General features: G+C 32.3%; 4 protein-coding genes across 5 annotated transcripts; 2 read left to right on the top strand and 2 right to left on the bottom strand.

Annotated features, from left to right (window-relative positions):
* Positions 1–7,917: 7,917 nt before the first annotated feature.
* Bma-ceh-14 (Uncharacterized protein) lies at positions 7,918–15,151 on the top strand (the record flags this gene model as incomplete). 2 transcript variants are annotated; one of them, XM_043075287.1, is made up of 7 exons in its annotated part: positions 7,918–7,978; positions 12,731–12,941; positions 13,364–13,575; positions 13,742–13,899; positions 14,285–14,426; positions 14,563–14,622; positions 14,970–15,151. In XM_043075287.1, the coding sequence occupies 7 exons, from the start codon at positions 7,918–7,920 to the stop codon at positions 15,149–15,151; spliced, it is 1,026 nt and encodes a 341-aa protein (XP_042931221.1). The 2 variants fall into 2 exon arrangements, with proteins under 2 accessions (XP_042931221.1, XP_042931222.1); XM_043075288.1 differs by having other exon boundaries at positions 13,370–13,575.
* A 646-nt stretch (positions 15,152–15,797) lies between these two features.
* Positions 15,798–16,094, bottom strand: Bm9575 (Uncharacterized protein; the record flags this gene model as incomplete). The annotated part of the gene is made up of 1 exon (XM_001898075.1): positions 15,798–16,094. The coding sequence occupies one exon, from the start codon at positions 16,092–16,094 to the stop codon at positions 15,798–15,800; it is 297 nt and encodes a 98-aa protein (XP_001898110.1).
* A 1,238-nt stretch (positions 16,095–17,332) lies between these two features.
* On the top strand, positions 17,333–19,808 carry Bma-gld-1 (Uncharacterized protein; the record flags this gene model as incomplete). The annotated part of the gene is made up of 9 exons (XM_001898076.2): positions 17,333–17,416; positions 17,518–17,584; positions 17,678–17,830; positions 18,154–18,284; positions 18,392–18,508; positions 18,760–18,903; positions 19,002–19,092; positions 19,283–19,472; positions 19,610–19,808. The coding sequence occupies 9 exons, from the start codon at positions 17,333–17,335 to the stop codon at positions 19,806–19,808; spliced, it is 1,176 nt and encodes a 391-aa protein (XP_001898111.1).
* A 2,912-nt stretch (positions 19,809–22,720) lies between these two features.
* Bm4141 (Uncharacterized protein) lies at positions 22,721–25,361 on the bottom strand (the record flags this gene model as incomplete). The annotated part of the gene is made up of 4 exons (XM_001898077.2): positions 22,721–22,774; positions 24,348–24,572; positions 24,967–25,137; positions 25,260–25,361. The coding sequence occupies 4 exons, from the start codon at positions 25,359–25,361 to the stop codon at positions 22,721–22,723; spliced, it is 552 nt and encodes a 183-aa protein (XP_001898112.2).
* Between the last annotated feature and the right edge of the window lies 1 nt (position 25,362).

Here is a 25,362-nt window from a genome sequence, read left to right on the forward strand (position 1 = left end):
CTCATATCGCTGCTTTAGTTGTATAAAATTTGAATAACATCAGAAGTTGTGGACTTTATATTTGATGTCAACAGTGCATAGTCCTCATTGTGAATGAAAAATTGTGTTATTAAGCTAAAAGTGCCTGTCCTTAGTATATTTCCTGCACAATTTGTTTTTTATCGCTTTTATTCACGTGGTTATGTATGTAACAGTAATTCGATTAGGAACTATTTTTTCCTCCCATTTTAATATAAGATTTTTTTTTAAAAAAATGAAAATCCATTTTGCTGCATTGTTTAAATCTAATTCAAATGAGAAATTTAATCAACCCAGTTGTTACTGGCACATAACTCCATTACCATGTGATGCAGAACGAATGATCTGTTTGAATTGCTACTTTCGTCTCACTTTTAATTATACTTTGACAGGTGAAGTTTTCTACTTCCTACAGAATTGACAAATTTTTTATCAGTTTATAATGAGAAAGAGCGAAATCTGAATATACCAGTTATTCAAAGAACAATACCTTTACTTTTATGCATTAATTATTGTTAGAGTTGTCATGCGATATACTTCTGTTTTCGGTACAAGGAGAAATTTCTTGGGTTATCTATTCATTTCGTCCATAAGGATAAGTGCCAGCTGATAATTAAATTGATAAATTTTCCACTGAATTACTATGTTTTTTGAGAGGGTTAAGCTTGTTTTATTCCTTTGAACTTTAACTCAGGATTCCATGATTTCATATCAGTTGTCATGCCGGTTGTGAAAGCTATCGATTGATTATACTTCTTTGTTTGCGTTGTTTATGCAGCGACCAAGTGCTGTATCGAAGTTTCACTAATTTTAATATTACATTTTGTAAATTCTGTAAAATTGCGAGGTGATATTTATTATTCTGTTATTGTTATAATTATTTTTATTGCAATGAATAAAGAGGATTTACCTACACCAATTTGTATGTACGCTAATATAATTAATATAAATCAAGTTTGTTTTGAATTTTTTCCATAGAAGTGGAGGAATAGTGAATGCTTCTAGTATGATAAGAATTGGCCTATTATGCAATTGTGTTTCTATTCAAAAATTATTGAAAACTGATGTCAAGTTTTAACGTTGCTGTTCGTTTAATTTGAACATCAAAGTGAATAATATTTGAACATGAATAATGTTTAATTATTTTAGGGTTTTCCAAATGGACATCGTTTCTGTGTGGGTGCGAATCATGCTGTTTGGTGTCGCAGAATTTTCTTAACAGCTGATTAAAAGTCAGCTTTACAGGCACTAATTTGTACACATTTCAATGATTTATATAAGTTAGATGGAAACAATTTGTATGATTTTTAGTGATGACTGGAAGAAATGCTGTTTTAAATAGATGGTATTCCTCGACCTGCTTGTTTGCATAATAATGATCATTGGACTGAAGAACATCTTTTCAAATTTTCTTTATCATCAATTTGATTCTTACTTGAATAGTCATTAATATAGCTAACTTGATTTGGAGATGTCTTTCACTTATTTCTTCGTTGAGAAATTATAATGTATCAATAGTACTGTTTCAATCAATGTAACAACACACAGTGGCACATTCTCATGCTTGTATGATGTGGAGTGTTACATTTTGCAAAGTTTTTGTGATTCAGAATAAATTTATTTGTCGAAGGAGTTAAATGTTTCTCAGTGTTGCTGTAACTATCCTTGATGGATTATATGCAAATGACAGTCAATTGGTTATAAACAACTATGAACCTTTGACATTTCGAAAAGTCAAAGATTTGCCTAAAGGGTTTGGTAGTCTTGAGAATTTCAGTGAAACTAAATATTTCAAATATATAACGTGTTATCTTCCAGTAATTCTTATTAATTGACATTTACATTATGTTTTTTTTTTTTTTATAATGATAAAATCATTAGTGGTATTGTGAAAATATACAAATCTATCAGTTGTTGATGTTAGAGACTTCGTGATCATATTAATTCTAGTCTTAACTGTAGATTAAGTCAGTATTCATCCTCTAATTATATTTTAATAGTCATTTTTCAATACATTCTCATCATTGAATTATTTTAATTTTTATAAAGAAATATTAAAAAAAAAATACACTAGAGGTTTCTAATCCTTCACTTCCTGCTTTACAATTATTATTTGTTAATTTCATTAGATATTTAAAAGGACTTGGATATAATTCTCTTGATGGAATTAGGCTGAAAGAATTACCGCTAACGACAAAAGCCTTTAGTTTGCACTTTTCAAGTATTAAATTTAACCGACGTTAATAACATTTTCTTCGTTTTCATATGTCCTTGCTGTAACTGTACATTTTTCTGTTCGCATTAATCAACACATAGCCTATCAGCTAAATGTATCGTTAAGAAATGTCGATATGATAGTAGAAGATTTCCAACTGAACTTTTAATTTGTAAGTATTTCAAGTTGACATTTATCAGAACCTTATGTTTAGCAAGACTTTCAATTGTAAAATATTAATGTTACTGTTAGTAAACTTCTATTTTTGCCACGTTCTATTATGTACTTTGATGAACACTGCGGTATCTCTTTGCTAATTCTCCTCCTGCAAAATTCCTGTATTATTTTATTTTATTGCTCTAGCCAACTAAAATCATTTCGTGTTATATAGTACAATATGAACAATTTTTTTCTAATTTGTGTACATTGAAGTAGAAACAAATACTACAACTTGCAGAAGTGCTGCAGCAGCTGCATGAGTATTATTATAGAAAGAAGTATCAATGATTACTTTGGAATGCTGTGTTTTCAGTGTGTTCAGGGTCATTAAGAAAACAACGATGATTGGATATTGGAAGGAAAACTGGCAAGGCCTGAGAAGTGTTCCCTCATTATCATTCCAAATTTCATCAGTTATATGAAATTTAATATATTTGAAAGATAATTACTTCTCTTCATTAAAATTAATTAAAATTCTTGGTCTATTTGTCAAACTTATTTTTCGAACATATATTTTGTTACTCCGGGATTAGTGTTTGAAGTTTCGCCTTTTAATGTTGCAAAAGTAGACATGTTCAAACAGAAAAACATTAAGGAAGTAAATAAGGGGCTGAAACTGTTAGATCAAAAGTAACGTTACATCCAGAATATTGGATTGGTAGTGATAGTATATAAAGACAAAAATTAGCAGTACTAAACACAATACATAAAAGAACAGCTTCGATGATTGTCATAGATGAAATTGTACATTTCAACTGAAGTTAGAGATAATTCAGAGAGGATACAGCAGGATAATCTTAGTATTAATGGTTTGAAACAAAAGTGATACATGAAATCCTTTTTGTCTAGATCTTCTTAAAATTTCATGTGAGATGGTAGTCATAACTTCTTTTTTTATGGTTTATGAAGAAAATAAGAAAATGGAAAAGAATAAATTTGTAAGAAAAAAGTGCTGTAGTAGAAATAATTAGTATTGCACAGGATTGAGTACCAATCTATCATTACAAAACTAACTTTGCGATCTCTTAATATTACGAAATAATTTGGTACCCATCAATAAGACTAAACTCAAGTATGTGCTACAGAGTTTTTGATCAGTAAGAAATTTGACTAAAGTGAAAATCCTATTGAAAACATTCTGAACTGAATTTGAAACAAAGATTAGAGTATTTTATAAAGTTTATAAGGTAAAATAAATGAAACACCCTAGTTTTTCAGTTTGCCATAATTTATCCTTAAAATAAATTTTTGCTTTTTTAATTTTCTCAGGTTTCTAATACCCATTCTCATAAAAATTTACGATGTCTTATGGAATAGTACAACTCGCTGGGAGTAGTTCAAACAAAAAAGACTGTGACCGTTAGTCTTTACTTAGATGAAATGCGCGTGAAATTAAGCAGCTCCTGGCTTCTTTCAAAACTTGCTAATTTTTTTTTGTCTTTGTTTTTGTTTTTTTGAAATATAGTGAAAGAGGTAAACGACATGTGTCAAATGTAATGGAAGAGACGACATAAACAACATGAAAAAAGACGGACAATTATTGGACATTGAAATTTTTACTTGCTGGATGAACAACGCGAGCTTTCATTCTGTTCAGCAATTCAATTTGCTTTCTAATTTGATATTTAATAGTGGAAATATTAGGAAGCACCAGACTTGATTAAGATAGAAATGACCATGGAAAATAAACAACTGTTTTTATACTTTGGTACGCAATTTTGTATGTTATGCTTTCTTGCTTCTTTTATTGTGTGTTTCTTGCTTTTATGTAACTTCTTTTATTCACCTTAATTTTTAATGACAAAAATATAATATATTTTCTTCATACTTTTTCCAAGCCAAAGATATGAATTCAATTCATAATTATTCATCAAAAATCTATGGAGGAAAGATGTTAATTGCTATACAAAGGTAGTTTATCTCCATAATTTTCGGTTAAAAAATAAGAGATTTCTTTGCAACTTAGAAAGGAATAAAATAGAAAACGCTTTTCACCCGTTAGATGCATATAAACAAATAAGCATTATCATTAGATTTTTGTGTTTTTAAGTTGTGCTGAACCTCATTTTGCAAATTAGAAATGTTACTAGTGATAGTCATTTCCACCTTTTTCCAACTGTTTATTGTTTTTTAAGAAAGTAATTTCACTTAATGTTACCTTCAGATTGCATTTTGGTTCAATTCTCGATATTTACTAGTCGTTTTTCGAGTTATTTGTATCATTTATAATTCTTATTCTATAAAAGTGACTACTTGCCGTAATGTTTGTTTCATTCAAAACATATTATTGTTGTTATGAACTGAGCAGCAGCAATAATATTAATTTCCTAAAACTAAAAATAAAACTCAAATAAAGACAGAATGATTTGCATATCTAACAAACACCAGATTTCCTTACTGGCGCATTACGCCAAGAGGATTTGCTTGCATGCATACTGTGCACATTATTTGATTCGCGTTAATTATTTTTATGAAGTTATCGACCCATTATGAATACGATTTTATGTATTATTTGAAGTGTTGTTAAACGTTTCTCAACAAGTGGGGTTGAATTCGATAGGGATTTAAGTCCTACCATACGTTTCTTCTAATTATTAGTTGTGGTACTGAGTTATTCTCTTGCATTAAAAAAGATGATCTCAATTTTGAAGAAGTGAAATATGTAGTGGATCCACTTTTGAAATTATATCAAACAAGATTAGATAATGTATCAGCTTTGTTTGCTAGTGCTTTTTAAATTTGTTGGTTCAGGGAAAAGGGAATTATTCGTTCGCTTAATGTAATTTGTGTGACCGTATGTTGCCATATATACTGAAAGATGCCACATTGTTAGATGAACGTTAATGTAGTAATTTTTGGTTTATTACTGGATTGGTGCAGCAATCATGCAGCGATAGCGCAGCTGTCCATGCATTTTACTGCTTTGCGTACTCAATGCTTTAGCGCACTATCACCTTTACAGCATCCTACGTTAATTGATGTCATCTTTGTTCCTTGTTGACTGCCATTAAAACAACGTAATATTTCTTCTTCCATCTTTTAATGAAATGTTCCTTACGTTATTGGCTATCGTTACAAAGCATATAGTTTATACTCTCATTTACATTGTATAAAGTAGGTTCACCTTGCTGTAGCTGCACTCGAATTTGATCAATATGTCTTGTAGAAGAGGGGAAGTCATTTCTATTAGAGCCATAATGATATTTTTGGAATATTTCGTTCCAGTCGGATTTATGTCATCCCTCTTCATATCGAAATGCATAGAATTATTTTATTTCAAAGCATTTGCTATTTCGGACTTGAATCACTGAACTTATCCATTGTTCATTTATTGTACACATTTCAATGTTGTTCATTTATTTCATTATTTATTCTTTTTATTTATCGGATGATAATAACTAACTTATAGTCCAATGAATCAAATTGAATCAATTAAAACAGTACGATAGAGATGTGAAATCAGTAAGTCTGATGAATTTCATGTCGTCCTGAAGCAGAATAGAAATGCTTTTGCATGACATAGTCTCTTATCCAAGAACCATTCTTAAATAATTTATTAATATTCTTCATTTTTACATCTTTACCTTACCAATCATTGCATTAACTACACGCAACTCCCTTTACATTCTTCAAACAGTTCAAACATAAGAATCAGCCTGTTGAAGTCACTTCAGATGCACTTGTCGAGTAAACTGAAGCATTCACTGCTTAGCAGTAATAAAAAAGAAAAAAAAAATCAAAGATACTGTCTATAGAATTACAACAAGTTATAATTTAAATTTGAATTAATTGTTGTCTCCTTTTATACCAATTCTTGCATTTAGTCGAAAATAAAAAAAAAAAGAAAAATGAGTCACATAAGTGTATTATCGTATTTAATATAAACTTTTGTAGGCATTTTGAAAATTACGCTAAAAGTTGCTCTAATATTTTTTCAGTGTAGCGTCTTTTAAGGAACAAATTTTTTCAAGAGGAATATTTTCAGGATATAGGATGCGATATTCGAAAACGAATACAGCATATTAATAGAAAAACGAAATCCGAAATGGAGTGTCCTGAAAAAGAAAAGCATATCAATATTACTTCGATCATTATAATTCATTGAATGTTTTACCAAATTGTTAAATGATTTGTAAATAGATTTATATAAATTCATTTTTACACAATTATTGCTACAAACTTATGGGTGACTGGTTTCTTCTAATTCTGACAATATTTGTTATTACGTCAAGTAATAGACAAAAGATGACAAACGTTTGCTTAAAGTAGATTCTCAAAATCAACGGTGGTTAGCAATTGGTTTATCTTAAATGGATTATGAATTGAGAGGGTTCATCTTAAAATTGAGCTAAAATTACTAGCTCCACTCATTTACTTGCTTCAAATCACTGCAACCGAATTGAAGTCAGCGGTTTTCAAAACAGAGTTTTTCAACAATTGAAGATAACGCACTCACTGATAACGATAAGATCAGAGATTGCTGATATATTGATCAGTTTTGAATCTATCTGTTATTTGTTGCTAACTTGTTTAGTGGTCCGCTGAGGTATTCCACAGTAGGTGGAAAGATTGATGCCAGTCGAGCTTAGCTTAAGATTATAAGAAACAAGGTGATACGTGGTGAAGAGAAGAGGAAAATAAATAAAGAACTAAAACTATTTGTTATTGTCGTCGAAATAGGACGGCAAGGGCTCACTTCGTAATTAGTCACGTAATAAATGAATGAGATATACCGTAATTAAAAGCTTGTTTAGTAAGCTTATTTAATGAGTTTTTAAAGAAAACTTGTTTTAAATGCTTGGAAAATCTTTTAAAATATGCAGTGCTGAAGAACTGAGAAGGAAAGGAGGAACCTCTCGAACTTTTATTATTACGGTGGTTTGCACTTGCATGCGGATTTGCTGGTTTTTTGCTCTATAAGCTGCACACTTCATTTCTCTAATGCATCTATCCCATTCGTTAAAGACAGTGCAGTTGCAGTTGCAGTTACGGTTATAATTTGTATTTGCAGCTTACTCTGTGCTCCTTTCATATAATATCACTAATTTAACGGATTCAATCACCTCATCCGGAAATATAAATGACATAAGCCGAATTGACCCATCTTCGACCACAAGACTTTCAATTTGTTATTGTAGGAAGTTTCTTGTTTTGAATGTTTTAGATTAAGGCAGTACTGTTTATGAAGTGAAATGTTCCTTCTGTATTGCACCAGCAAGTAATATATATATACATATATAGATTGAGGCCAAGTAGATGAGGAGAAGGCTAGGCTTGCAAGGAAGGGCTCCGCCCTCGCCTACTTCTTGAATGTTAGCTCGCAGTGCAATGGCAGCAGTATCGCCATTTATCTATCATTAACGCAGCAGGCAAAGCTTTCATGCGACTTTCAGGTTTCATTAGGAAATAATACTTGGGCGAATTTCCGGTTTCAGTCCGAAACTGAAACAGACTTGCTATCTGCGATGTCTACGGTCACAGCAACCATACCAGATATTTGCCCGATGCCTAATCATCAGCAGCTAGGTATGTTCATCATTTCTGTTTCTGTTCAGTGACACATCTATTCATCGTCATCATTAAAGGATACTGTAACTGTTAAAGCTTGGTGTAACTTCCTGAAATATATGAATAACTCATAATTTTCATTTAATATCATAAGAATGGATAACTGCAGATTATAAACAGATGTCAAGTAACATTATAAACAGATATAAAGGAGTTGAGCATGAAGTGTATAGTAACAGAGAAGTTAAAGTTTATCATAATAAATCCTCGTTGCATAATTTTGTTTTCATTTTTAGAGGTTTAGAAATTTCTCGACATAAAGTGATGTTTTTTCGGGAGAAAAATCACCTCAGTATTTGCAATTAACGAAATGTGAAAGATTTTGTTGAGCAGTTGGAATCAAGGGAGCAAGGAGTAGAGAATATCCATTAAGCGAAGTTTCCATTGGGACTTCCCAAATACTAACCATATTTCTGAAGTATTTTTCTTCCTTCGAGACTTTCCTGAAAGAAATATCCCATCTCTCCAAGATAACCTCAACAAAATATGTTCGTTTCCTCGGCAACAATAATGCTGTTCGAATAAGACTTTGTAATCTCACACATTACGGATGAAACCTTCCTAAATCAAGCAGCTTAAGTCAGCGTCAAATCCTCTTCTATCTCAGCATATAAATAACATATTCCACATACTACTCTCTATCATCAAACTTTTCATAAATTTTATTAAAAGTGAACTAGAAGAAAAGCTGATCTTTTGTGATTCCATATTTTCCGGATTAACTTCCCATTTTCTTTTTCCTTTCATTTCCTCATATAAATAAAACCGTATGAGTATTGAAAGTGCTTCCACACTAAAATTTTTATGGCAAATGAATTATCCATACTAGTGATAGAGCACAAGCTCACTAGAATGTAACTTGAACAGTAGGCGAATTTCTTGTTCTGATAGGAACGATTCAAAAATAATAAGACTCAGTAGTGGTTAAAGTTAATTATTTTACAGAAATCACGGAAAAAATTTAATCTGTAAGAGAAGAAATTTTCTTCTTCACTTTCTATCCATCCTTAAATCAGTATTTATTGCATGACATACACACACACACATACACACATACTGAATGCAGTTTACACGGGCGGTGGATGAACTACCAACGCAAATTGTTTATTGAGTAAAACATGTACAGAGAAGCACATCTGCCAACTATTAAGCAGTGACGGCTTGAAAGCATATTATTTTGCTCATATTGGCCTTTTCCTTCCATCCGATCCCATCAATTATGAAAACAATTGAATAAGTTCTTCCTCTTTTCTTCCTATAGCTATTTGGTCTCGTATATTACATTTTCGCGCAGTAGTGAAAAGTATATGTGAAAAGGAAAATTCACTTTAAAAGCAAATGAGAAAGTTTGCACAATTTTTTAAATTGAAACAATAAATTTTCTTCTAAATCGTAAATTTTAAATTTGCCTAAAACAAAAATTGAAGCAAATTTCTGCTAATGTATTTTTGCAAAAAGATCTGCCATTGTATTTATTGCTTTAATGTCGAACAAACTTCACTTAGCTCTAACAAATCTTTGCTGCATTTCTCAATTCTTATAATTCTACTGCAGTTCATGCCAAATCTTGTTTCACGAAGATAATCTGTTACTATTTTCAGTTCCTGTTTCCATAATAACAACCTTGCGAAAGAAGTTCTTGAGTATCAATATTAGTAAATGTGTGTTTCTTCACATTTGTGTTTAATTATTAAAAATTAAGATCCTCTGCTAAATTTTAACTTCCACCTTCTTAAGAGACTTTATCATAATCATTTTCTGTTAAAAGATTTTGAGAAAGAAATTTGTTACATTGCGCGAAAACACTTTAAAAATACTCCTTTGTCGTATAATTTTATTGTTAGCATTGCAAATATTGAAGTGACAATATTAATTTAAGCGGTAGAAACATAACTCTAAAATTTACTCGGATTACTTGACATGAAGTTGTCACAGTAAATAAACATAAACACACTCAAAACAATTTGTATTTATCTGATCGGTTGTGATAATGTTATATTAGTATTACATTAAGTAATCCGATTATTGCGAGTAAGTTTTAACATTTAAAAATTTTGTCAGATGTAAAAATCAACAGAAATTTTAGCTGTAGTAATTGTGTTGAAAATTTTCACATAAGATAATAATATTATCTTATTAAGAAACTCTGCTGTGGGGAGGGAAATTGTTGGAGTTCATCTAATTAGGAAGATTTACGCTTTCTAAACAATAATACTTTGATAGTCAATATGCTATTTGTGATAAAGTTCCTTTGAATGTTATTGACTATTTGAGAAAATCTTTCATGATTAACAATCGGTTTTTTTTTTTTTTATTAAGTAGTTGCTTCGAAGTTTGAAAGCTTTGTATTTTATTTATTATACTTTTTATATTTTTTATTATACTTGGAAAGTAATCTTGTCGAGTCTCAAAAGTCACTTTCTTCTCCACAAATAATTTTAGGATAGCATATCAGAAAATATGAGGAAAGCTAGCGAAAAGAGTGATTAGCAACAATTAGCAAAATCATAAGTCAAGAAAAAATTGAAATTGAGGAAAGATTATAAATCGAATCGGATTGGTGAAAAGTTAATACAATAGATACTTTATTATTTTTCCACACAAATTTTATTCACTTGTTTTTCCTAAATATAATACTTGTGCGCTTAATTTTCAATAGATACTTTCCTTTTTCACACTCATTTTTCAATTTCTATGTTTTTAATCCACGAATTAAAATAATTTAGGAAAATGCATCTTACAGATAAACATTTTTAAAATCCTTTTTAGTTACAATAGTTACATTTGTTAGAAAGAAATTGTTTTATCCGGTTTGTACAGTTAATTGAAGTATTATTGTAAATGTGCTAACTACAAGATTTATTTCAAAAATTTTGAATTTCATTAATTATTTGCCATTTCGACGGAGATCGCCATTAATGAATTAAAAATGCAGCCTATAGAAGGAAACTAAATAAAATGATTAATTTCCTGTTGAGTGACAAATACGGGACAGAAATTTGAGGATGGAACACTCAACTTTTATGTTAGGTCGTATAAATATATCCACAAAAATTTTGCATTTCTATTTATTTGGACGAAGGGAGGAAACAACAAAACTCCCATGTGACTTGGGAGAGCCTGAATCAGACGTACTGGTCATGTTTATGGGGTTGTTAAAGGCAGTCGGTAGGGATTAGTCCTCCTCACCTTATACGCTCATCAATTATACCGTAATCTTTTTATAGTCCATCTCTTCATCTTAATTTTAATGCTGCCGTAATGAACTATTAGAGGCCATATTAACGAAATAACGTTTTAAATAGATATTTGAGGAATGATTTCTTTTTTTAAGTTAAAAATTTATTTAGATGCTTAAAATTTCTCGCTGAGCAGATGAAAAGATAATACTGTATTCCTTAGAAGAAGATTTTCATCCTTTATTGAATCCAAAATTATGTTTTAAAAAATAACTCCTAAATATCAGTGTAGATAGCAACGTGGAGTATAGAAGTATTAAACTATAAATAAACGAATTAACTTTCTAACAGTTTTCTATAGTCGTAAATTTGAAAACGAAGATTGACTTCAAAGTATTATCTTTTTATCAAATTCTAGCTCAGATTCAGTTCGAAAAATGAAGTTAATATTTTTGTTTTAAAATTGTGGAAGATAAAAGACATAAGGGTTGAAATTCTCCAGTTAATTATAAATCACAGAATTTCGGTTTTGATCGCTTCTTCAATTTTCTGATCAAACTTAACTTTTCATTTGTAGAAAAACTTAATTGTGGCAAATAAACGTAACCACAGTGGAAGAAATTAAATAATATGCATTGAAATATTATAAATAATTGATATGTATTCCGTGCATGTGACTGATATTTCCATCTGCCATCCTTCGATAAGCAAATGCATTTCTGTCACAATTTCATATCATATCCCATTCCCGATAGATGGAATGCGACAGGCGCATTCCATCTATTGTGTATGATCTCGATTCTTTCATTTACCATATTTCTCAGTCATCGAATTGGAAATCCATTTCTTTAACCAAATTATTCCTTAACCAGAATTTCCCTCAGACTTTTTAATTTTAATCTGTTCTGATTCACACTAAAATAACTACAATTTAATTTGTTTTAATTTGCGCTTTATTTGATGGAAATTTCCATCACCTTATTATCGTTTAGTTTTTTTTTTTTAATTTGAAACATTTACAGACAGAAAATTTGGCTTTTAACATTCGGAAAGTACTTCATTCTTTTCTTCCTTAAAGAAATTTTATTTTGGTTTACAAGTATTTTGCGCAGTCTTCGTATACAATATGAAAGCATTAATCATTTGCAAATTGATATATTGTACAAGTAACATAAAATTTACTTCCGCAACAAAAAGATTTTGATATCCAATTCTAAGGTTTCAAAGCTATCTGCACGCACAGAATTATGAAATAGCACCATAATTCTCTTAGTGAATCTTCCCTGAATTCGAAGTACAAATGAAAATGCTATTAAGGATTTGCACTGCCTTTCATGACTTCGTTTAATTTGGTTACGTTGCGGAATGCTGGAATTGCTGTGGTAAATTACAAAGTATGCTGCATGCTGCAGCCAAGTGCTGCTGTGTGTTACATGATAATTATTGCAACAGTTATTGCAATAATGAAAACTAATCTTGGAGATTACAAGTGGACAAAATGTCAAAGAGTTTAATTAATAAAGTTATTAAGGTACCGCTATTGCACAGAACATCAACAATAGGAGTGGGACAGTGTATGTATGTAGTAAATGTGAAGAGCCCATTCGTGATCGATTCGTCCTGAAAGTGCTCGACCGCTCGTTCCATCCGCATTGTTTACGGTGTGTTTACTGCGAACAACTTCTCTCGTCCAAATGTTACTTAAAGGGCGGACAACCGTATTGCAAGGATCATTTTTACAAGTACTTAATTTACAATTATTTCAAAATTTCCTTTCATCACAGACTTAAATAACGTTGAGCTTAAGTCAAGCTAAGCATTTGAAATGGTTAAGACCAGAGTAGTCTAATTAATGAATGCATTAGCGATAAAGGTCACTTACTAATACGTGCATTTTTTCGATAGGTCAATAGGTGCTATACCTATTATTCTACTGTAACCTTTTGAATCATGTCAAGGAAGAGGCTTAGTTTTAATAGTCTTCATATTTTTGTTATAAATAAACTTCAATTAAATTGAAATATAGTACTATAGAAATATATGCCTGTACTCATTTTCCTTATCTTGTCATAGTTAACCACATAAATTATAAATCATTAAATCAGAAATCAGAATATAAAACACAAATTATACTTCGTTTTTTTCTGATTTTAAGTTACTGCAGTTGCAGACGATTCGGTACGAAATGTTCAATGTGCGACGAGGGAATATGTCCAGATATGGTGGTGAGGCGAGCTAATGAACACGTTTATCACGTCTCCTGTTTTCAGTGTATCATCTGCAAACGCGAACTTCGAACTGGTGAAGAGTTTTATTTAATACCAACTGATGGTCGTTTGGTTTGCAAATCCGATTATGAAATGGCTAAAAGTAAAGGTTATCTTTTTAAATCCTTCAAATCAAAAAAAATTTTTGGATCTAGCTTTGACTATAATATATACATTTCTTCGCCTTCATAGGAAGTTTTTATGATAGCACTCCATAAATTAACTTTCATCAGAACTTTTAGCTGAAATTTGTTTTTTAATATGATCCTTTTTAGAAACGGATATTGATTCGAATACAAAACGACCGAGAACGACGATATCAGCAAAAAGTTTAGAAACATTGAAACAAGCTTATCAGGCAAGTTCAAAACCAGCAAGGCATGTTCGAGAACAGTTGGCTGCTGACACTGGTCTTGATATGAGAGTTGTCCAGGTCATTTCTTGAAGCGTCATTTAGGCTTTAACCATGCTGGTTTGAACCTTAACTATAAACAACACATTTTAAGATATATATGGCTTGACTTAAGCTCTTATTCAGCTGCAGATTTGCGAAACTGTGTGATTCCAAAAATAATATTACAACATAGCATTTAAGTGTTTGACTTTTTTCATATTTTATCTAGCTTGTTTTACGCAAGAAAGTTGGGTCATTATATTAAATAGGACTAAATTTACAAAATTTATAGCTGCTGAGACTTTGAATGACCTCCGCAAACTTTATGGTAGCAAGTCAAAAAGATTTTGTTTTCCTTCACTTCATATATTTTTCACTTTTAACCAAATGTACACTCATGACAAGTAGACACATTGCTTTCCAGGTTTGGTTTCAGAATCGTCGAGCAAAAGAAAAACGTCTGAAAAAAGATGCTGGACGTCAATGGGGAACGTATGGCATACCCAAAAGCCTGGATAGTGGTAGTGCATCACCCAACGATAGTATTTGTGAGAGTCCTGTTTACGGTATCAGCTTTCTACTCTCGAGGATTTAATGAATTTATGCGATGAATCATTTGCATATAAATCGTACGCTGTATCTTCATTTGCAGTGACTGTTAAAAGAGAAATTCCAAATTTACACTTGTGATTATTCTTTTAGGAGTGGGAGGATATTTGGATATGCCTATGGATACTGATGGCCAGTTCGATGTTGGATATGGTAGTTTGTTCGATTATTTAACATATCATGTAGTCTTTTTATTGCAACAAGGAAGAAGGGACAAGTGCCCCAATACCTGCATGCATTTCTAAACACATTTTTTTCTTGTTTTATTGAAATGGACTGAGTTCTTTAGAAGTCAGTGCAAATATTAGTTCTTTTTGTATACCTTAAAGTTACAATAAAAGGAGTTGGGCAATTCGTTTCTCACCTTGCTTAAGTAAACTTTCTACGATCTGAGATTTATAAATGTCAACCTCATAAAAAGATCACTTGATCTAATAACCTTTCCAAGCCGTTTTAAGTTCTTTTATATTTTATTACTTGACTTTGTAAATATTTTATAGAGGCGGATAGCGGTTATAGTTGTGGGATGGATGTATTGGCGCCAGCTGGTTCACTGCTCGGTCTTGATATTTCAGCTAAAAATCAACTTGAACAGCAACAACAGCAAAATCTACTCTTTATGCATATGAAATCCAGCCCAACTACCGAGAATAACCCACATCTCGAGTTGCAGTTCCCGTGACAACATATCTTCACTTATCATTCTTGTTAGCAGTAACTGCTTGCTGGTTGATAAATGTATGGTTGTAATGGAGCATAAAGCTTTGAATGGATTGAACTATTCACCTAGAACACTACTGAGCGACTTCGTCTTAAAGGTTTTCTTATTTGACCCTACTTTTATATCATCATCAACGTGATACACACTACTGCAATGGATGAACAGTTCTCATCTTCTTATTTGTTTCAAAGATTTCAACATAGGTAGCATTTTATCAAAACTTTAAACATAGGCTACAGGAATGTTCGTCTAAATCAAGATTTTTTCTAAGTAACTCTATTCTCATATATAACTTTATTATACTCAGAGGAGCCAGATATAAATATTTTACAAAGGCCATATCAGCATAGAGAGATATAAATAACGTTTATCAGACCAACCTGATTTAAAGAACTAAATTTTACGGTTGACAATATTCATATATTTGTGTTTCTATGATTACAATACAAACGTTTCAATCAATAATACATTTCCTCCTGTCAAAAATACTCACGTTGCTCTACGTTATGTCTTATTACTCTGATAATGAAGCAACCATCTAGACATGGGCACTAATTGCCACTTGTTAACGGATTATACTTTACATGAATGAACTGCACCAGCAATATCATAGGCTGCATTTTTCTTCTACTTTCCACTGATAATCATTAAATAAAACGGGTATTATACCACATATGAAATCCATACGAAAGGACTGTATGCTTCCCTTGCTTCGCTGATAACTGACGGAAAGGATCTGTGGATGTGAGGAAGAACAGTTCCGACAAGACAAGTACTGAGGTGCGGACGATTGCAATCCGTCCGCACCTGAGCAGCGCGCTACCGATGGACGTGACCACCGCACTGCTGCAACATATCCCACCACTTTCTCACATATCTTACACTTCTTGCACTGCTGTAACATATTCTGTCCTCCATTTCACGTACTTTCACGTGACATTCCCTACGTGCTTACTATCAATGCAACATCTCTGTCTCTCTCTCCACTTTATTTGCTCTTCATCGCGTGTTCACATTCAGCATTTGCACGTTTCTCGCGATAGACATTCATACTCCTTGGAAATATTTGCTGTAGATCTCAAATAAGAACACTCGGTGAAATTTGCATATCACTAGAGATGGTGCATTCTGATCTACGGGCAGAGACAGTGGATGTAAGAGGAAAGGGAAAGAAAACGGAATTGGGAGAGAAATGAATAGTGGCGAGTTGGGCATTGTTAGTGAAAGAGTGTGCATGGGGATATTATCCGTCCATTTCCGGTATCCGTCTATTTTATAGGATGGTTGGCATGAGGTAGGGCGGTTACGTGTGTAGTTGAGTACGTGAGTGCGTGTTCCTCGCATGGATAGTGCTTGTATCCTTTGTCGACATACTTTTTGTAGTATGCATATGTAGTTTTTGGTGAAGAAGCGAAGAACTATTATGGTACTGCATGGATAATGAATATATCTAAGCTAGTCTCAATGGTTGCGATATTCTCCAAAAATTTAAATTGTTAATTTCGAAAAGTATAGAATATGAAAATTCGGATGGGGAAAATTGCGTTTAGGCCAATTAGATATCAAACTTATAGGATATCAGAGGTTACGGTAGTTGCTACAGAAAACAATTGCCACATTAATATGATTTTAGGTCGTCGGCGTTCTCGAGGTTTGGTGCCGACAGTAACAACATAGGGGTCCTAACAATTGAACAACCTGACAAGAAGTGTTATCCTGAGAACAAACAAACTAGCCCTGTTGGTTAAAGCTTGCATTCCTTCATTCTGCATTTCATTTCATTTCTTCTATGAACTAATCTACTTCGTATCTCTCATCTTGTCTCTTTCTAGTCTTCTTCAACCCTTCTCTCTTTATAAGAAACCTTGGGCTGGAAATGTAAGTTGCATTCAGACGAAGCTATTAGCCTCGAAGTATTTTCCTAGTGGCTTATCTCCAACTTTCACTCCTGTTTGTGTAATTTTCACTCCCATAGTATTAATAATTTGATCCACAGCTGAAACGAAAATTAAAAGATTGTTAGATTCAGAATCTGTGGATCTGAAATCATAATGTTTGTTCGTTATAGCCTCTTACCACTGTCATTTTCCCGCTACTTTACAATTTTTGAACTCGAAGCAGTCTTTAGTTCTCGTTTGAATCATGGAAACATCCGCTGCAACATCTGCTGGACAGCGGTGCACACCGATCGGTCAGCCACTTCTTAAAATGTTCAAGGATTTTGAGGTATCGTCATCATAAGAACTTAAATATTGTTTCTTTCGACTTGATAAAAATGCACAATCAATTTTCACTAAGATTATATGCTAAATTTTTGTGTGCTTTAGACATTTACACCATTTGGTCAACCAAAAACACCGAAGAAACAGCTACTTCCACTTCGAAGTGATAAAGGTTTGTCTTTTTATAAAGCTCTTTTTATTACTTGAAGATTTTAACATATGCATTGCAAATTAGAACAAATTTTTGTACTGTTGCAACTTTGAGGGAACACGGGATCGGGAAATGGAAACTCAGCACAAGGGGAAGTAACAGGTACAGAGTGCACGATGGAGTATCTTGCTGATCTTCTAAAAGAGAAGAAACAACTTGCTCTGTTTCCACAAGTTTTTCGTCACATGGAACGTCTGGTTGATGAAGGTAAATGTAATTTTTTCTTTTTTCTAAAAATGTTTCCCTAACTGTTTCTTATCAGATATAATGCGAGTATTTTATTTGACAGAATCACAAATGACTTTGACTTTGCTCCAATTCTTTAAATTTCTCAAGAACTTACTTTTGAATTTCTCCAAGCGCAGTGATAGTGAGATGTGTATTCTTTAAGATTCATAGAACTAATTTTGCTAGAATAAGTGATTTTTTGCTTTTCTCTTCCTCGTTCCTGGTTCATAACAGAATTTCATAATTCTGGAAGAAAAGACATCTGTATCAATTTATAGTATGCTGAGTTTTTCTTTTTTCAGAGATTAATCGCGTTCGCATGGCACTTTTCCAGTGTCATTTTTCCATTGAGCGCCTTGACTTACCAGAACCAGAGGGCGAGCCAGTTACTATTCAAGAGAAAGTGTATGTGCCTCGCAAGGAACATCCTGACGTAAACTATTTCTGAATTGAATAAAGACTTCTACCGATTAAAATCTTTGACAGCTTCATAATTATTATATCAGTTGAAGAAATAAATAAAAGATTATCTTATTTTAGTACAATTTTGTTGGACGAATTCTTGGTCCTCGCGGCATGACTGCTAAGCAGCTGGAACAAGAAACAGGCTGTAAAATCATGGTTAGAGGACGTGGGTCTATGCGTGATCGCCGGAAAGTATGTTACAGGTTTTGAGAGGTTTGGCATTAGAGGAAAGTTTGGTGCGAGCAACCCAATTTGCATAATAAATGAATTAGAGAACTTATTGGATGAATATTATAAGTAATAATGACTGATGAAACTTGACATATTTAGTAGGGCTAAACTAAGAAGTACTATCTTCTTATCTAAAATAGCTAATTCATTAAGTTCTAATGTTGTGCAAAGGCTATTTGAAGTAAAACATGTTTCAAATTTACTGTTTTAAGGAAGAGATGAATCGAGGCAAGCCAAATTGGGAACATCTCGATGACGAATTGCACGTCTTGGTTCAGTGTGAAGATACACCTAATCGTGCTTACACAAAACTAAAAGCTGCTGTCGATCAAATCAAGAAATTACTCATTCCATCGGTTTTTCATTCAAATTTTCAACAAAGCTCGTTACATTTTTTTGAATTTGCATACTGAAAATCAAAATAAGTGAGAACTGAGAATTTTAATTATTTTAGCCGGAAGGAACCGATGAACTGAAGCGAAAACAGTTGATGGAACTTGCAATTATCAATGGAACATATCGACCTGTCAACAAATACCCATTACGTTCGTTGCTTATTTTGAAAGAAAGCATTTGGATTGCAACAAGAAAACAATTTATGATTATTTGCGTGTGCTTTACTCCTAATTCGTGATCTTTCACTAGAAATAATTCCAAAGCTAACGCTTCAGTCTAACTCTTTGCTCATTAATTCCTTAAATTTTCTGTAATTGGCGTGTTATAAATTTGTTGCAGAAACACCACGACTGATTGCACCAATGACACTTGTCTCACCGATACGTCATCCGAATGGTTCTATTGCTGCTCAACCCATTTTCGTTTCACCAACAGGTAGCCCGATCACTCCAGGAACGAACATAAACACACCGACTGGCGTTAATGCTTTCATGCAATCGCCTAATATTGATTATAACATGATGATGAAGTACGCATTTGTATTATCTAAATTAACCGGTCGTAAGACAGGAGGACAGTCGTATGTCAATTCTGCTACAAAAAAGAAAAAAAAAAAAAAATTATGGTCATCCATCAGTGTTTCTGCTCAATTACCGTATATTTCAGTCAGTTATCATTCGATGCTGCGCTCCAATCCTTCCCAGTGGCAGGTGATTACCAAGCACATTCATCGACTGCCTATCCAACTACAACATCTCTACTTAATGCAGCTACAACAACTGGTAATAACAATACGCTACAGTCCTACTTCATCGAATCTAATCCAATCACACCACCTGAATCCACTGGTTCTGGTCGTCGTTAACTGAGGATTCTTCATCTGTTCGTTCAGTATTTTTTTTTTTTGGAACGTACATCAACAGATTCATGTACAGGTTTTACAGCTGTGTTCAATTTCTGTTTCGGGTGGAACAGTCGTTTTTATATAGTGGGAGGTATTGTTTTCTATAAAAGTACTAACCGTCAATTAATTATGGTTGTAATCATTTATTTTCATTGTTGCTATTCCCTAAATGTTAACAATGCTTTTTTTTTTCCTTTTGCAATTACGTTTTGTGCGCCTCTGTGCTGTAAGCCCAGTCTTGCGACTTAGCAGACACTTTTTTTTTTAATTCCATTTTAATAGTTTATTTCCTGTTGTTTCATCTTTTCAACAATTATTTCTGGAAGAGTAGAAGAACTCTGAACAAGCTCTTTTTTACTTGCCGATTAATTTAATTTACTGATGAGCTTTGACTTTATCTTACTGATGACCTTTAATATCGAATTAGTAGCCCACACCTTTCTTGAAACCAGCGCCATTACTTAACATCTGCTTATGATTCAAAATTCTAGAACCAAATTATATGGTACCATAATTCAACTAAGCGGCTTGGTGGTACCAAATCGGTATTTACAGTTACTTCTGTGACTTCTGTATGTGTCTTTCATTCATCGCTCAGCCGGGGTATTTACCACAATGTGCTGCCTTTATTTCTAAATGAAAGAATGTTTGCCAAATCGATTTTTCCTGCTTTTCATTGTAATTCGTTTTATATTAAGTGTTTGGGTGTTTTCGGGTTGAATAAACTACTATTTTTAGTTTTCGTGGCAGTGTTCTTGAACAAATTTATTTATAATTATATATCACAGACTCAATCTATAAAATGCGGTTGAAACTGGAATTACAGTTGCATGAGATAAAAGGGGAAGGATTCTGGAAAGAAATGGAGATTGAAGAACTAAAAAATCTTGTTTTTGTTCAAAGCTTTTGCAAGTAACTTAGTTTACTTGTGTTGGTTATTGGGAGTTTTTACAGCGAAACCTAGGTACAAAAAGTGGTGAAGCGGTTACCTGATTGAAGTAAGGATTTCTCACGATTGCTAAGTTTCGGAATTTGTTAGTTTTACTGGACTTAGTGGTTTGAAATGTTCAAACTATTTTGACTTCCTTTTTATCGTGTTAATACTCCTTTGGGGAAATTTTTTCCAAGGAAACAAATTGAGATTGCAATTTTTACGAAAGGGATTGGTTATCAGTAAACTAGGCGAAGCAGTTGAAAATTGAAGATTATTAACGTCATGTCAATCACTTCTGTTGACACTTTCATGTAATATTGAGAAAGAGTTGAAAAAAGGTGTTGGAGAAAGTACATGATAAAAGTAATTAAATTTTCTGAAATTCTGAATTTTCTTCTTTAATCCCTCAGTTTTTTCTTTGCAAGCAGTACTCATCACACAATAGACTTTGTTACAATTTTTATGAAAGTTATTTCGGATCATATCATATGGTGCGGTAATCAGCGAATGTTATTTAACAAAGCTAACTCTTATGATCTATTACAGCTCAATATGAGAACAATTTTCATTGAAAAATATGTAACTGTCACCTACACTGCCAACTTTATCAAATTACTTTGTTTAATGTTACTAGAACACAGTAAAAAATAGGAAATGAATTTATGTGAGAAGCGTAATAAAACTGGAATTAAAATAAAAATTCGGAATTTCTGAACCGAACAGCCCCTAGTAATTTAATTTCTATTAACTGCTTTCATTCTTCATCAATGCCATATGGGAACTTTAATGTTACAGTTTGAATCTACTAGTTATTTTTTAATTAAAAAAATCTGCTAGTAAATTTTTTAATAAATTTGGGATGACAGAATAAATGGACGATCCAAATAAACGAAAAGTTATTTATTAGACAAAAACCGATAACAAAAGACAAAAAAGTGTAATAAAATTGAAATTAAAATAAAGCACCGAGGTTTCATTTACACGTATAAAGGAAGCCACTAAAGGGAAACAATTTTCAATGAATACTATAGCTTGAAGTGCTCCTTTTTTGATACTTTTATCTACGTATTGAAAATTTAGAATCAACACGAGATTTTTCATATTTCTGAAAAATAATTTGCGTTACTCTTAATAAATTATAATCTAATTGAACTTGAATTCGAAATTCCTTTATAATCTGGAAAACCGTCACTTAAACTGAACAGAATAACGAAATAAAACGACTCAACATTGCTGTATGATGAAACAATGTTCGTCAGATCTTGTTAAAATTACTAGATAACTAAAATGAACCAAAAAGCATTTAATATAAAGATGAGGAAAAACCATATAAGTTCAAGTAGAAGAGGAAGAAATGACAGCGTTTTGAGAACATAATAAAACTGCACTTTTATGCCATGTTATGCATAGAATTAGTACAATTAATTAATTCATGAGGAAATTTTAAGTTGAAGCCAAAATGTTCCAGCTAGTATAATGGTGGAACTGGCGGTGAAGAGATCGCCGAGGTATGTAGTACATATTATAATTCACGCAGCACTCACAAATGATTAGTTTATGAAGCACTATAAAATCAGAATAGTTTGAAGCAAGAAAAGGAATATAAAATCAAAGCTTCATTCTTTTCAGTTCAATGTGATAATAATGCCATTTAGTGTAATAAGACTTCTGCTCTATTCTTATTTTGATTTAAGTATTTGAGCAGCGCTCTCCAGAAAAAAGTTGGTTTTCTTCTCATCATAAATATATGCGTTTGTTCAAAAAGAAAACTAAAGAAAGCTAAATTTTCAAAGCAAAAATATAAAACCAATTCCATCTTAAATCAGTTTTCTTCAACTGATGAATGTTAATACCAAACAAATGAAAATTAAAAATAAGTCAAGTATTTTGACAAATCCTCATTATATTTCAAATATTAAACCATAATCATTTAACAGTCTCAACTATCAGCATACGGCAAATCCTCCACCACCAACTTCACCGGCTCCGACGTCTGAAATCAAAACAAAATTTAAAGTTGAAATCAAATGTCAAATTTATGCACGTAATAAATGCAAGAAGTATGCAGCGAAGAAAGACTACAAATACCAATGAAATTTCTTACTCATTTTAAAGAAATAAAGTAATAACAAATGTATTTCTCTTACAAAAAAAATTCATATTTGGATCTAAGTATTGTTTCTTCTGAAATGTATTCATTCTTTCATTTCCTAGTAGTGATTGAACAATTTCGAACGTCAATTAATTAAAATTTCAGCAAAAACAATTAAAGGAAAGACTCAAAAAACTTTCAAAACAAGAAAATAATTAGGCAATTTGTAAAGAACGAGAACAACACGACAAACAGTAACACAAAGTAACACAAACTAATAGAAACGGCTAAAACGAACACAGGAAGAAAATGGTTTTAAACAGAAAATTTTAGAGGATGATACAGTGCTCGAAAAAAGTGCTTTCCAAGATGAAAAAAATAAAATGCCAGAAATAAAATGATCAGAAAAAAAGAAAAAAGGTCGATATAAGTCTTTTTTCTTAGCTTACAGTGAATAAACTTGCATGACAAAAGTGAAAGAGAAAGGAATGCAACAATGATGAATTCCTCTACAAATATTTTTTTCAAATTAAATTTAAAGGAAAAAAAGTGCTCCATATATGAAAGAAATTAACATTGTGGTAAATAATCCTCCAAGATAATATAATAAAGGTCATTACTGTAGAATGGTCGCTAGTAGTTAACCACTATTGTCCTAAGCAGTGGTAACCAAAAAAGTTTTTTAGTAAAGAAACTATAATGAAAGCTCATTTTTTGGATATTCAAATCGTGGAACTGTTATAAATATAATGAAGCGTTTAAACAGTAATTAACCTAAATTGTTCTGCAAAAATTTTTGCAAAAGTAAGTGATATCACTGAAATTATAATATGTTTACAGAAGTGCAATCTATTTGAGTGGTACTGATACTTATCAGGATTTACTGCAAGGAAAGAGATCGAGTATCACCAGTGATATTCGATCTCTTTCTTCACAGGATAACTTTCTGAAGTGAACAGTTTTAGATAATGATAATTTAACAGAAAATTAATAATGGGAATGCTTCGACTTTTATATTTAGCAAAAAGTTCATAAAGAAGTTATCCTGTAAAGAAAGAGTAAATGCTACCTTGAAAGATACATGAAAAGATATCAAATATCACTTGAGAACATTCATGTTTGTTAGCTTCACCGACAATGATTATGAACACTGAATTCATTCGAAAGAAAAAAACCTAAACATAACAAATTCCAAGGCTCTATCTAATGGCTATAATCAATTAGCTTACAGTTAATGATTAAAATCTGAAACAAACAACTGATTTCGCTGTAGTACACCCTCATATATGAAAGATGAAAAAGTCTGACAGCAAAGTCTAACCGTTTAAATTTTTAGTTAGAAATAAAGCAGTTGCTTCAATTTTTCAACGAGTAGATCAAAGATGTGATTATAAGAATACATTCGAGCAATTACAATACATTTCACTATTTTGGGAGTTACATGGAAAAGAAAGGAAACAAAAAAATGTCAAACTTTATGCGCATGGCCATTAAGCAAATTGGGTGTTTCGAGAGGTATTGTGGTAGTTTCGTTGTGACTCGAATTATCATGCGACTGATTCATCGGCATTTTTTCTATATCTATGACCGTAGCGCCAACACCAGTAACTTTTTGATTTCTTGAATCATGCCACGAGTCTAAATATCCATGATAGGCACCATAATGGGTGTGTCGAGGTAAAGATCGATCCTCCAGTGACTGAAAGCATTTTCTCACGTTGTGTCATTTTGACCAACGGCTTAGCATAAATCACCTTCATTCACTTTATCAGTTATTTCTGGAATTATTTCAAATAGTCCAATTGCTGAATAAAAACCACTACCTATGTGAAGACAAAAGATGCAATAGCATAGCTGCCTTGATGACCTATCCAGGATCTTTTTGCCCAAAATATAATGCATTCCCTTAAGGCCTTTAAAAATTAAAAATCTCTCTTCAGGTCTTTAAAGATTTGAAAAAAAATTTAGGCAATTAAAAATTCTCTTCCAGAAAAAGCCAAGAAAACCAATTTTAAAGTATCATTTACTTAATTTTATTGAGTTGGTATCAATTCCACATCCAAAAAGACGCAAAAAAACTTTCGGAAACAAACCTCAATCCGATGTCCCAAATCACGTTTTCGACGTGCAGCACTACTTCGTCCCTGAGTAAGTTTCACGATCAGAAATAAAAATACCCCGATGACCGTCAAGCAAACCAAAGCAAGTGTCATGTTGCGCAAATCCATGATGTAATTGGTCATTCGGTGCATATCATCGGCAACCTACAAGATTTTCTCATAAATCCCTACATTTTACGACAAAATTACCGGACGTGCATTAGTGTCAAAATTTGCTTTACCGTGATTTAACCAACACAAATAATTATATCGGAAATGACAACAACCTGCATCATCTTCGGAATGCTTTTAAATATAACATTCATGTCTGGATAAGGTTGATGATCCATCATTGTATCTGATTTTGGAGTGCTGTTGTTGCCTCCCATG

This window comes from Brugia malayi (assembly GCF_000002995.4).
Source record: "Brugia malayi strain FR3 genome assembly, contig: Bm_v4_ChrX_scaffold_001, whole genome shotgun sequence".
Taxonomy (NCBI): domain Eukaryota; kingdom Metazoa; phylum Nematoda; class Chromadorea; order Rhabditida; family Onchocercidae; genus Brugia; species Brugia malayi.